We start from the raw sequence: 14,469 nt of genomic DNA, 5'->3' as shown, positions 1-14,469 counted from the left end.
TCATCTAAATAATAGTTTATTGCCCCTCTTTTTTATTTACATTATTATGCACATCTAGGCCTTATGTTTGTCATTTTCACCAGGGTGTTAATAAAATTCTAAATCGATTCCTATTTTATTCCTTAATTGTCATATTACTTTTTTTTTTTAACCATTTTAGTTACATATTTTAGGCCTCTATATATAGATTATTTTAAAAAAATTCTGGTAAGCATCTGCTGGAGGCAAAAAAAACTCACTTTAAAATAATTGCAAGTCACTCTAAATAAAGGCAAAGATATTCGGTACACTGAGAACCTCGATGCTTAGCTCATTGCAATCACCCTTCACTTTCTTGTATGCTACTCTTTTCTGCTTTTTTTACCTGCTGCTCCCCTGGTATTACAGTGTCTTGACACAAAGATATCTTTGTGCTCTAAGCAGTCACAAAGTGCTCAGAGTCTCGGCATCAAGTTCCCTCATCAGGGAAGAACAACAAGGGCACATAGAACGGATTATACTTCTTGCTCTCCTCCTCCAATGACATTGGGGCAATCAGAGAGAGAGAGAGAGAGAGAGAGAGAGAGAGAGAGAGAGAGAGAGAGAGAGAGAGAGAGAGAGAGAGATAGAGAGAGAGAGGAGAGACAGGTGTGCTCAGTCTGTAATGAACTCAGTATTATAGGATCACAGTAAGACAGACATGGATTATGTCCGTTTTCATTAGTATTGACATCATTGCTTGTGTCTCAATCTCAAATAAGGACAAGACTGTTCACCAGCTTTTGGGACTGTTCCTCAAACTTCAGGACGCGGTTTCTGCATCTTCATTGTAAGGACATGTTAAAAACCTACCTTTTTCTGTCATAGCTGTAAATTTGCCACTTGAAGCTCTCTTTATCTGTCACTCGCTCCCTTTTCTCTCCCTCTTTCCCTCAGACCCAACCCGTCGTTAGCGGGAGGAGTCCCACCGGTGGACCTGAGGGACGGATAGTGTTTCACGAGTTCGGCGGATCGTTTGACGACTCCAGGGGTCCGAGGTCCGCCGGGTGGGTGGTTATTGGGGTCGTCGACTCCGTAACAGGCGAGCGACATGCTCCCTCCTCGGAGAATCACGGGCCGAGAGCGGAGAGCATTTAACTGGCGGACCACCTCACCATGGACCACGTAAGTGAACTCTCTAAGATTTCACTATAGATGCGTTTTTCCTTAGAAAGACGCGGTACTGTCTTCGTTGTGGTGAGTCTGAGTGACATTTAAATGACGGTGTTGTGTGTGAATGCGCGCGAGCACCGCTGGATTAATAACGGTCTTTTTCTCTCCATCTCACACGCACGAGCGTGATGAATTAACGCTGTGATGCGCGCGCTCCCCCTAAAATTCCTCACAGTTTAGTTTATTGGGTTTCAACCGAACCAGAGTATCATTCGGTCTCATTCAAATAGGAATGTCAGAGGATTTTAATATGTCATGCCATGGGTATTAAAAACTCGATAAACATGTTGAATAATACGCTATAGCCTACGTTTTCAAGTAAATGTATGTTTGAGAACTACAGTTTCGAAAAAAATGTGGTGCTATTGCAGTTCCTTCTTACCAGAACCTGACTTCAGTTCTGTTATAGATTTACAATCTATTAATTTAGCCAATGTCTGCTTGTGAGAACAGTTCAACCTCATTATTAAGTCCGACTTTACATTAAAGGGATCATATTACTGTTGATTAGGTTTACAAAGCAAGTGAATTATACACTTCAAGATTGTAAAAAGATAGCCCTGAGAAGCATTGAGTTTCTCAGATTCCTTCTGGAGAACATTTAAGAAACCTTTCAAAGTGGAGGCTTGTTCTCTCAGCCTATGCGTTTTAAATAAAACTCAATGCCCATCATAAAATAAAGATTTTGCAACACAGTCTCATGAAGATGCGTATCTATACCACGAGTGTCATTTCTCGTGGCATTTATACGCCAAAAGTGTTTTTTTCGTGTATATGGTACGCACTAAAAAACCCTGGGTTAAATTTAGGGGGGAGGGGGGTGGGGAGTTCGTGCGTATTATACGCAAAAAAGTGCGTATCATATGTACGCGAAAATCGCGTGCCAAATACACGCAAAAACTGTTTTTGGCGTATAAATGCCACGAGAAATGACATTCGTGCCATAGACAAGAGGCACTTGAAACACGTATTGAAGTTCCTACTGTATCCAATACAAAACTGCCTGGAGGTTTAATCTCATGCTAATTTAAGTGAATTGCCAAATTACTTTGTAGCCTAAACAATAAAAAGTAACATGGAAACTGTGAACTAAATGTTAACTGTGTTTATTTATTTATTCAAAACTTAATGTTAAAGGGTTATTTCACCCAAAAATGTCATTAATTACTCACCCCCATGCTGAACCAACCCCGTAAGACCTTCGTTCATCTTCGGAACACAAATTAAGATATTTTTGATTAAATTTGAGAGCTGTATAACTAACTAACCCTTTAAGCTAAAGCAAAGCATGTAAAGTCTGATGAAGCAACAAAGGCTTCATCCATGTCAAGAAGTTATTAAAACTGTTTGTGGTCAATGGATGCATAATTTGATAACTTCTCTCAGGGAAGATGTTTTTATTTATTTATTCACCTCTATAGCTTGATTAATTATTATGGAAAACTAGTGTGAATGTGTCTTTTGTGCAAATGTGACGAGAGAAGAGGCTGAGTTCTCTATTCCAGATGTTTCATAGCCTGAGGTAACACGAGCGGTTTTGTTAAAGAGTTTAAATTTTTTCCTCATGTTTGCATGTTTTTCTGTTTCTGTCTGTGTGACCACAGCCGTCACCAAATCATTGTTATGGAGGAAGAAAAAAAACAATGACTGCGTTCTTTAGGTCAAAACATGTTGATTATATTCAGTAAACATGCATTGTTTAAAACTTAAACTTACTATACATCTTTATATTCCATCTATTGCTTATAAAATGTTTTAACTATGCACTTGTTCATATAACCTTTTACAAAGAAAAACAGGCTGTTCTCATTACAGGAGTTCAAGCATGCCATACGAATTGTTTAAAGATGTTTTCATTCATCTTTATGACAAGATTAAATGTACATGTTCCTTGCAGACTTTAAACTCTATTTAATGCAAGTCAAGATGGTTCTTATAAATCATGTATTTTTGTTAGAAAATACGTTTAGCTCTAATTGCAACCTTTATTTTATCTATTAAATCCACTTTCAAACAGGATCTCAAATATGGACAAAAAAAAATATATTTACTGTAAGCTAATGCATGAACTTTTGGATCTCTTGTGCTTTTTGTTTAGGACAAAATTTAATTGGGCAAAGAGGTAGTTTGTCATATTTTAGAACGTATAAATTAAGCTGTCAAAAGTTTGTATAATTTGTACTGCCTTTTGTGAATCGACTCGGGTCTTGAAAAGTTTAGCTGGAGTTTAGAACGTCAGGACTGCTGTTTCAGCATAGTGTGGTTTCGTTTCCTTGGTTAGAGGCAAAACATTCTTTCTCTCTCTCTCTTTGTGTGAGTTGAAAATTAAAATGCAGTCAATGACAGCAGCAGTCTAATTTTAACCTGGCAAATGACTGTCTGTAATTCATTTATGCTGATCTGTAGATGACTCGAACCAAGCGATTTATGCTGTGGCCACATAAAAACACAGAAGGGGGCAAGAAGAGAGAGAAAAAGAGAAGTCCCAAGGTGAAACCAGACCTTTGAGCAGGGTATCAGGTATTCTACTTTAATTAAAAGGAGGAACCAGTAGGGTACAAACATCAAGTTGAAAACAACCTGCTCACTTTTGAAAATAATTTAATATGTATTTGTATATGGTGTGTATAATTGTACAGCTCAAAATAGCTGACTTGTCTTTGAATATATGTAAAAATGTAATTTACTCTGAATTTTCAGCACCATTACTCCAGTCTTCATTGTCACTTCATAAATCATTTGAATATGCTGATTTGATTCTCAAAACCATTTCTTATCATTTTTGAAAACGGTTGTGCTGCTTAATATTTTTGTGGAATTTGATAGCCTTCTTTTTTTCGGGGGTCATTTAAGAACAGTCCGTTCAAAAGAACAAGTCGTTTTTAATATTGCAGTGATATCTGTGGGAAGGAAGTGCCACAGTGCAGACAGCAAGGAGGATAAGGAAATGAGGATCTACTTGCAGCTGTACTTTTATTTATTAACAAAGTGAAGATAATCCAAAGCAGGAAACACAAAGAGTAAATTCAGGGGCTAGAACACTTAACAGATTTGGTAAACAAAGACCTTCTGGACAAAGAGTCCATGGGGAAATGGGAAGAGAGTCTGAGGAGGAAGAGTAAAAATCCATGGGGTAAATTCAATTGGAGGAAGAGTCCATGGTGGAGTCGGCAGAAGAAGGAGAGCCATGGAGGAGACAAGGCAGGGAGCAACCCAGAGCAGAGCCATTTGGAAAATAAATGAAAAAAAAAAAAAAACAGACTGTGGCAAATTAGCTCTAAAGAAATATTAATAATAAATCACAACTTGTTAAAATTAATTATGACTATTTGGATCAGTTAATAATTAACTTGAAGTAAAATTTATATTACAATCAATCCACCTGTTCGTCCCATGTACACTCTGTGTTAATTGTTTTTTAATGTTTCCAAAAAAAAAGTGTATCCTTTTAAAACAATCTTCACATAAACCTATAATATGTGTCTTATTTACCTGTCCCCTTCCTGTCTAACAAGTAGGAAATTGAATACAATTATCAAACAATCTTCACTGCATAAATTAGAACACACTTATCTTATTTTCTCACATCTCTTTATGTTCATTTAAGACTTTATATAACTAATAGGATACTCGACAAAACGGACATTTTGGCATAAATGTGTGTTCTTGTTTGTTCAAGCGTGAAAGCTTGATTCCCTATTATAAAACTCATAATACTGGCGTGTGTTGTGTGTGTGTCAGGGCATTCACAGACAGCACGATCTCTTTCGTCTTGTCGCATTTGAATGGTTTAAATTAAAGCATTAGGCTATGCTTAAAGGGATACTTCAGGATTTAGCATTTAAGCTTTGTATTTGTAGAAAATCTGTAGTATTTTCAAATTACCATGCTTTCCACCCTCATATCCCCCTGAGATGAGAGATTTATGTTTTTTTTTTTTTTTGTCAGGAAAATATCCTCCGATGATGCAAAATGACGATTTTTGCGTCATCTGAGGATTTTTTTCTGACAAAAAAATACATAAATCTCTACTGACTGTAGCTAAAGACTACAGTTAGTATTAGGGGTTGTCCCACAAGTTCTCAACCCACCCATAGAGGGTGGGATCTCGCTCACAGAATGAACACATAGTGTCAGCCATCTTTTTTTGGAAGCTAAGCGTGCAGGCTCTTGTTGAGAAAGATGAATAACTTGGTAGGAGAAAGCTGAGTAGTAGGTGTTACTATTTATCCTCTTTGTCCTGGACATGTCCGGCTGTCGAGATCGTACAAAATGTCTGGGATTTAGCTGCACTTGCCATTAATTGCCTAAATGCACACCTTTTGTGTCAATCTAACCGAATTCATTACAATTGGTGAATCTGAATGTAGTGTTTGTTTGCTAAACAATTGATCGGTTGATGTGCGTTTTAACTTTGCTAAGAAAATTCCCGCTCCTCCGTGAGAGATATGAGACTGGTGCGTCTCACAGGTGTCTCTCATCAGTAATCACGCCCTCGGCCTCGTCCTGCTCACCACAGTAAACATAATGAATGGCGACTGTAGAACGCAAAAGCCGAATCCTGGACATTTTGGGTGATCTCTCGAAATCCCGGGCAGACTCATCAAAGAGACTCACTAGTAGCCTAGACTTGTTGTTCAACCACTGCGCTCTGTTACCGGTAGGTGTGGCCTCCTAGGGCAGCGAAGCAAGTGCATTCTGGGAGTTGTTGTCTTTCATCCACATAAGCCAAAAAAATACATTTTCTGGCTTTTCTCAGTCTGGAAAGAAAACAATTTCACATTTTTTCTATATAAATTACCCATTTTAAATAAACCTTCATCTTTTCAGAAGTAAAGTATCCCTTTAAATTCTCACTCTGCTTAAATTCTCACATTTACAGAACTTATCGTCTGTCGACTGTTCAGCTAAGCTGTATATGCATGTATCGAACTTTCATTCACTTTGTTTCTCTTTGTTGTTTATTAACCTGTGGTTCCTTCTGAACTGTTTACAGGTGTGTAAGAGTTGCGTGTTGCAGTCGTCTGCGTTTTATGTGGTTCACTCTGATGGTCCTGACTGTCCTCTGCATGGCGCTGCAGATGCTGGGAGTGGTCCGACAGCCCAGGTTAAGCTTGTTTTAAAATTCATGCGAATCGGAGTGATTTGAAAACTGCTTTTATGTCTCAAAACACTCTCCTTGTCCACTCTGAAACATCGAAAAATGCTTTAATCACCCAGTACTGCACATGTGTAAAATATAATAAAAGCTCACTGAGATAACATTTTATTACAAAAATATCCCACCACTTACTCGTAAATCAATGTCACACTCAAAATCGCGATTACATGAATGGTCTAATACTAATAAATACTTATAAACTTAATTTAAATAGCACTTTTAAAGCTATATAGCGCAAAGTGCTTTACAAAAGGTAAATGAAGAGCTTTACAAAAAATACAAAGAGGCCTACATAATAAAATAAACACAAAATACTACATAAAACAAAAGATACAAAAACACTCAAAAAGACTTCACGAAGTAATAAATGTCAATACAAATACATTTTAAAATTATTATTCATTCATTTGCAGGCACAGATTCCGTAAATCTAATATCCACTGGGAGGTTATTCCATAATATTGGAGCCTTCACTGCAAAAGACTCATTTTGTTTTGGATCTGGATCTTGGAACAGCCAACAAAACAATGACTAGAAGATGTGGGACATTTAACTGTTTAATAAGGTCTTAAAAGTTGCGTTAAACACTTCAATAATAATATTGAATAATAATAATAATAATAATATCTTAAAATGAATAGGTCTCATCTTTACTGATAAACTTGACTCAACCAACCTCTTGATATCATTTAAAACATTCACATGGTATCAAAGTAAACACCCAAATTGTTCACTTCCTGCAGGAAATTAGGTAACACCTTATTTAAGAACTGACTCAACCTGACTTTTATTAGAGCCCTGACCGATTATCTCAACTTTAGTTTGATCAGTATTCAATTGCAGAAAATTACAAACCATCCAGTTTTTTTCATATATCTGCTAAGAACGAATGAAGAACATAAGCCTGTCAGATCACAGTGACTGTATAACTGTAACTGTAAGTCATCTGCATAGCAGTGCAAATGAATGTGATGTTTCTGGATTACGGATTCAAGAGGTAAATTGTAAACAAAATTGGTCCCAACAGGGAGCCCTGTGGAACATCACTCCCTGAAACTCCAACCTATCTATTTAATGTATCAATAAAGATTGAATGGTGAACTATGTCACTATGAACAAGTCAGTCTATCGGACAATAAGCAGCACTAAGCAGCGGGTTGAACAAATTATTGATGGTTTTGAATAAAAACCCTGCTTTGTGGCAGTTATTAGTTAAAATGTTGATTTTGAGCATTTTAAAGAGTATTTTAGTACAAGAACTTAATTTGACTGGAGCAATTGAGTCTAATATTGATGAACATAAATAAGAAACATTCACATTCACTATTGAGTCTCAAATAATTATAATGTCTCTGGGCCTAGTGGACTCATTATTTGAAGAGAAATAACGTAAAAGCGTCCTACTCTAGGACGATTACTGGTGGAAGAAACCGGTTGTGGTGGTGATGGAGAATTCCTTCTATTTTTCTTTGTTCAAACATTGGCTCGCTGTAGTGACGCTGCATTCAAATGTATCCATTGATTGAATACACCATTTTTAGGATTTAGCGAATCCACCGGGATTTCTCCGACAAGCCTCAGGCTGTTTCTTTCTCAGCAAATTAGTCTAACATTGAAGAAGATAAATAATTAAGAAGCCATACAAACATTCAGTTGTCATTGTGTCCCCAATAATCAAAATATGTCTGGCCCTAGTAGAGTCATTAGAGAGGAATTTAAAAACTCAAACATCTATTCCTGCAGTTTCTTTCTCTCTAGCAGATTGGACTGCCTCTTTAACAACTTGTGAATTTAATTTTCTAGTAGCTTTAACTCAACCTCAATTTCATTATATTCCGGCACAAAAACGCCTGTATAATCGGCATTCACCGTGGGGGCTTTATTAGGCATCGATCACTCAAGTTCTCTGCTGTCTTGAGACTGCAACATAATCATAACATAATCGCAATTGTTGTATTATTCGTAATATGCAATTGCCTTCATGTTTTGCTGCAGAACACAGCCATTTTCTGTCATTTTCGCAGGAATATAATATGAATTGTACTAAATAGCAATGAATGGCAGGCACAAAATGCTGGTATAACCATAGATAACTATGGCTACAAATGCGTTACATGCATGTACGTTTTCTAATGTTTTCGATTTCAAATTTTCACTGTCCACATAATGCGAAAATAGAACTGCTATACTGTACTTAGGACTAAAAACGGTGTCTCAATGTGGATGGATGGCCAAAATAAATGCGTTTTAAATGCATCCAGATTGATGTAAAGTAAATATAACATAGAGGGAGACTTTTTAGCTTAGATTTAACCACTTTCATTGGATGATATTTCCATTAAAGACAATATATAGGACATTAAATATTGCTTTAATTGTGTAAGTTCGATTCGGGGTCAATATCTAAAATGTACTGTCTCTTTCTCTCTTGTTTAGGAGTTCCAAGGTTTTGAAACTTGTGAGTGAACAGCTGGTCAAGATGCCTACAGATATCCATAGACCCGTGAAACGCATAGACTGGGAAAATCTGGGAAACCTTTGGTCTGTCTCAGCAACCACTGTTGAGGAACCAGTCGACCAGCATTATTTCATACAGAAAATAGGCGAGAGCCTAAACCTTCATTTAGAAGAGGAAAGGGACCAGGTCTTGGAGGTTACAAGAACAAAGCTCACCAGCATTACCAAAGACGTTCCACCAATAGAGCCGAACAAACTCTTGCTTGACCAAGAAGTGGATAAACGATTTCAGCACCAGCCAATTATCGACGAAAATGACCCGGAAATTCAAAAACCACCACACTCTGATAACGATACTGATCAATATACATTAAAATCAGAAGCTGCCACGTGTCAACCCAAGAAACGCATTGTCTTCCTCAAGACGCACAAGACTGCCAGCAGCACCATTTTGAACATTCTCTATCGTTACGGGGACAGCCATAACTTGACGTTTGCCTTGCCGCTGAACATGCACAGCCAGTTATTTTACCCAGCCTTCTTTGCAGCACACTTTGTGGAGGGTGTCAGGACTCGCAGCGTGAAAGAGTTCCACATCCTGTGCAATCATATGAGATTCAGCTCACAAGAGGTCAGTCTGAGAGCACATTACTTCCAAGAGTTGCAGGATTAGATGAATAAAAGAACGATTTGGGATGTTAAAAGGGACGGGTTTAAATAGAAGCCCTAAAATGCTGTGGATATATATATATATATATATATATATATATATACTGTATATATAATATAATATAATATAAACATGGAATAATAAATAAGGAGAATGCAATCATTACTTTTTATTATGAGTCTGGGTTTAAGGTAAAAAAAAAAACATGCAGTGCATATGGGTACTGTTTTTGATTAAAATTTAAATTTGATTAAATAGCATTATGTGATTTTAACCAACTGATGCTAGAGAGCAGATGGAGCAGACTCCAAATAAAAATGAATGCCTCTTTTATGTCACTTCTTATATGTTATATTGATTTGGCCTTATATTTAATTGGTTGACCCTCTGGTACTGTTCACTTATTGGTCAAAAATGATACTAATGCAGTAGTTATAATCCATGTATTCACTTTTTGAACATGGACCTGGAAATGAAATTTCCAACTTAAACTGTCATAAATCTTGAACGCTTTAGAGCACAGACTTAAGTTTGGTCTCTTTTTGGCAGATTATTTTACTTTTTATTATTATTAACTTGTAATTACTTATTATTTTAACTTGATTCAATTTTTACATTTATTATGAAAAATGCACAATACCATTTTCATTTTTTATATGAAATACATATTTTGCAAAACACGTTTACCATACTCTAAAACTGAGAAAATCAAATCCATAAATCTTAAACTGTGTTCCAAAATTGAGGCTGAGGTCTCCAAAGCTCCAGTTTTCAGTAAGAATTTGTTTTGGCGCAGAACGAAACTTTTCCAATACATTAATCTCCCATTCTTTTCCAATGCGGTCATTTTTGACTGTGAACAATACAAGAGAGTGACTATTTTTTCAAGACCATTTAACCTTCAAGTCTTGTCCATGATTTTATTTTTATTTATTTTTTTGTGTTCAAAAAGCAAGTGCCAAAACTTTTACCAAGTTTCGTACCTCTCCGATGAAATTAGTTTACAGCACCAAAGGGTTAAGCAATTGCCATTAAGGACATTTAAGCTGAAGAAGTTTGCAATTTTTTCAAGACTCTCAGTGTTATGAATGCAATCCTGAATGTGCGTAGACAACTTGGCAAGCACATAAATCATTTGAAACAACTGACTATTTTAATTTTCAAGAGGAAGACAAATCACCCGGTGCTAGATTGATGTAGGCAGGTGTAGATCCCAATGATTTAGAGAACATTTGCACTGATTGGATGGAGATTGCATTCTGTGATGGAAAAGTTAAGCGGGCTTTGTTTGTACGTCTTTGACAAAGAACAAGAGGTCAGAATTTCTTCAAATTGTAAAAGTTTGTAAGTTAGTCAAAAAACAGTATTTTTTTTTTTTTAAAAGATTGTGTTCATAAGCTCATATTGTCTTTAAATCTTTCTGACATTCAGGTGAGGAAGTTGATGCCTAAGGACACATTTTACTTCTCCATTCTTCGGAATCCGGTGGCGATGATGGAATCCCTGTTTGTTTACTACAAAGCGATCCCGGCATTCCGTGTCGTCAAAAGCCTTGAGGAGTTCCTGAACCAGGGTGGGCGGAGCTACAACACCTCCGTGCCTAACAACCACTATGCACGTAACATTTTGACCTTTGACTTCGGTCTGGATAATACAGCGCCAGTGAACGACACCGATCTGGACAGGCGTAGCGCCGAGGTCATCACTGCTGTGGAACGCGACTTTCCGCTGATCCTCATCTCGGAGTATTTCGATGAATCTCTGGTGCTTCTAAAGCACGCCCTCTGCTGGTCACTGGACGATATCTCGTCTTTCCGCCTCAACAGTCGCAGTGAACGCTCTCGGCGACCCTTAAATGCAGAGACCGCAGAGCGGGTAAAACAGTGGAATTCACTAGACTGGCGATTGTACCAGCACTTTAATGCCACTTTCTGGAAACGCATTGACTCCACACTCGGACGGACGCAACTCCGACGGGAAGTAGAGCTTCTGAGGGCGAAGAGGACGAAGCTTGAGCAAATGTGTTTACAGGAAGGAGGGGCGGTTGATCCTGCGCAGGTCAAGGATTCGTCATTAAAGCCGTTTCAATATGGTGCAGCAGTTATTCAAGGTTATAACCTCCGACTGGGGTTGAATAATGACACTTTTGGGCTTTGTCAGAGGTTGATTACGCCTGAACTGCAATACACATCAGCATTGTACACCAAACAGTTCCCTCAGCTGGCGGCCGCACGTGCCGCTGTCGCAAAAAAGATTGCGGCCTCCAGAAACATTGCAACGCACAGAGCTGTTAAACGCAATATTGAGACATACGTGCGCATAGCAGTGACAAACAATACCTCACATAACAATACAAATACAGCCATTGGGGATGAACATGGCTTAGACGTTTTGCGTAATTCTGTTGTTCGTAGTGAGCGACAAGGCAGTTTTGAAGTACACAGCGTAACCAAACGTCATAGAAAAGGAGACTCGGATAAACGCACTACGCAAAAACCCGTAATGAACTCAAACATACGTAAGGAACCGCACTAATCTGCTTTGTTGAGATGAATTACTTGATGAGAATTCAGAACAGAATTAGATAACTCAAAGGAGCAGTCAGAAATGAGCGGAGATTTCCCAGGCAAAAAAAGTCTGTTGTCTATGGTTATTAGTGCAGCGACATCTGAAGCACGGCTTAAACCGAGCAGCTTTCTGTCCGTCAACCTGGATGAATTCTGTGTTTTTCGGCCTCACTGATTCCAGTCCTGATCACGTAGATTGCAGTTGACTGGATTTAAATGACGCAAACGTTCTCAGAGGAACGGTCAGTGCCATCCCAGACATGGGGCCCAGTTTGGCGGCCCAGTGCGAGATAGAGGAAGCGGCCATAGGCCCTAAAGCATGAGGCCCGGTGCAGTCGCACTGGTTTCTCCTCTCTAATGGTAACCGTAATGTGGCCACGCATTACAAACAGATCAGTTTAGTCCAGGGCTTTAATGAAAAATCCAACTCTTTTGACAAATTGATCAAAAATACAAGTTTGAAAAAAATGTTCATTGACTTGAATCAACATCTGAATCGCTTACTACTTTAAGTTATTATTACTTTCAGTGATGTCCGTATTGAAATCAAGCTAGTATCGTTAATGGCTGATTTTCCACATGACAATGTCTTTTTGAATAAATGAAAAACTTGCAATGTATGTATTGATTAATATATTGTTTCTGCCTATAAATTACATCCATTGATGTATTTATGCTTTGTCCTCCAGCAAAACCATACCTGAAACTTGATCATTTTGGTTGTTATAATAGTACGGGATATGATTATATGCTGTGAGACAATAATAATTGAGTGTGATTCACTGTCTTAGATGACAAAGTAAGTCTTGTTTCACTTGACTGCACTTTCTGTTCTGATAAGAATCAACTCTTTATTTATTTTTTTTTATTTTTTTGGTTGGAAATTAGTTTCCATTTTAGCCTGGTTTATAGAGCCTTTTCAGCTGTTTTATGTGTTTTGGGAAATGCAAAACTTTCTGTACCACACTGGCTAAATATGACTTTGCTAGTTCTCTAAAACCAAAGGTTCAGATTTCCACTATGAGTATATGTTTGGCCTTTTGCAAAAGTATAAATCCAGTTCAACTAGGTTTTTGTTACAGCACTAATTTGAAATTGAACTGAGACAACACTGTTGTAAATAACTTGGAATATATACATAATCTTTCTAAATCCAGCTATTTATTTTTGTACCATGTGGCTTTTCAAATTGATTTGTTGTTAAATATGGAAATATGTCTCTGGCAATTTCAGACGCATGAATCAGAGCCTAATACAAAATACATTGAACAAATTTCTCTTATTTTTTGGTGCTTTCTGAACCATCTTAGAAACACAGCGGCCTCTAAATGTATTTTGACACCAAGGACACAAACTTAAAAATGCATGAGTTTGTCAGTGCTGTGGCATATTGTGCACATGCTGTCGGCTTTGAGTCTGACCCGAATCATGTGCTGATCCTATTTTCCCTGTCTATCACTTTCCAGTCTGCATTTTACTGTTAAGACAAAACCCCCAAAAATAAGCTAAATGTATGAGCTTCATCAAATCTGCAAACAAATTATGTTAGAACTTTTCTCAGAAGAATTAGCTGGTGTTAATCAGTTTAAAGATTCCAAACAGGGTTGTTTTTTGTTTTGTTTTTCGCTGTGATGCCATAGAAGAACCATTCCGGTTTCCCAAAGAACAAACCGTTCTCAAAATAAATGTATTTTTTCTTAGTCTGGAGACCTTTTTTTTCCACTATAAAGATCCTTTTGTGTAATGGAAAGGTTCCATGGATGTAAAAGGTTCTTTGTGCAACCATCGATTCCAATAAAGAACCTTCATTTTTAAGAGGTTATGTTAACCACATGTAGTTCATCACAATAACTATGAACATGATCCATCCATTTCCAGTCTCAATCTATTGTTTTGTCAATAAAAGCCTAAAGGCCCGTTCACTCCTAACAATAACTGTAAAGATGACAAAGATTGGTCTAAAAAGTCCAAAACACATCAATAACAGCACAGAGAAACAATGTTGTTGGAATCACTTTCAGAATGACCTTTTCCCTCCTAGAAGATGAACGATAAAACATTGACAGCTCAAAATCCATCCTGCTTTAAAAGCTCAAGCGTTTAAAATGGCAGACGACAAAACTAGAATATACAGGATGATATTGTGTGTCATTCAGGCCTTTAAGGAACAGTTTATCCAAAAATGAAAATTCTGTCATCATTTACTCACCCTCATGTTGTTCCAAACCTGTATGAATTTCTTTATTCTGTTAAACACAAAAGATATTTTGAAGAATGTTGGTATGAATATATAGTATGGGGAAAAAAAATACTATGGAAGTTAACGGGTGCCGTCAAACTCATAAAGGTTTGGAACAACTTGAGGGTGAGTAAATGATGACAATTTTTTTTTTTTTAAATCGGGGAACTATTACTTTAACAAA

General features: G+C 37.3%; 1 protein-coding gene across 1 annotated transcript; it reads left to right on the top strand.

Moving 5' to 3' along the window:
* The first annotated feature begins 255 nt into the window (after nucleotides 1-255).
* gal3st2 (galactose-3-O-sulfotransferase 2) lies at nucleotides 256-13,523 on the top strand. Its single transcript, XM_039670379.2, has 5 exons — nucleotides 256-808; nucleotides 916-1,143; nucleotides 6,188-6,298; nucleotides 8,789-9,440; nucleotides 10,911-13,523. Exons 2-5 carry the CDS (start codon nucleotides 1,070-1,072, stop codon nucleotides 12,012-12,014), a joined length of 1,941 nt encoding a protein of 646 aa, XP_039526313.2. The 5' UTR covers nucleotides 256-808; nucleotides 916-1,069; the 3' UTR covers nucleotides 12,015-13,523.
* Nucleotides 13,524-14,469: the final 946 nt, after the last annotated feature.

Source organism: Pimephales promelas, chromosome 16 (assembly GCF_988280905.1).
Source record: "Pimephales promelas chromosome 16, fPimPro1.hap1.1, whole genome shotgun sequence".
NCBI lineage: Eukaryota > Metazoa > Chordata > Actinopteri > Cypriniformes > Leuciscidae > Pimephales > Pimephales promelas.
Note: the sequence above shows the minus strand (reverse complement) of the source record. Positions and strands in the feature narration are given on the sequence as shown.

Bases quoted from the DNA above. Each gene is read 5' to 3' on its own strand.
- gal3st2 (XM_039670379.2), top strand. From the start codon at position 1,070: ATGCTCCCTCCTCGGAGAATCACGGGCCGAGAGCGGAGAGCATTTAAC. The intron at 1,144-6,187 runs GTAAGTGAACTC...AACTGTTTACAG, and splicing joins ACCACCTCACCATGGACCAC to GTGTGTAAGAGTTGCGTGTT. The intron at 6,299-8,788 runs GTTAAGCTTGTT...TCTCTTGTTTAG, and splicing joins GGAGTGGTCCGACAGCCCAG to GAGTTCCAAGGTTTTGAAAC.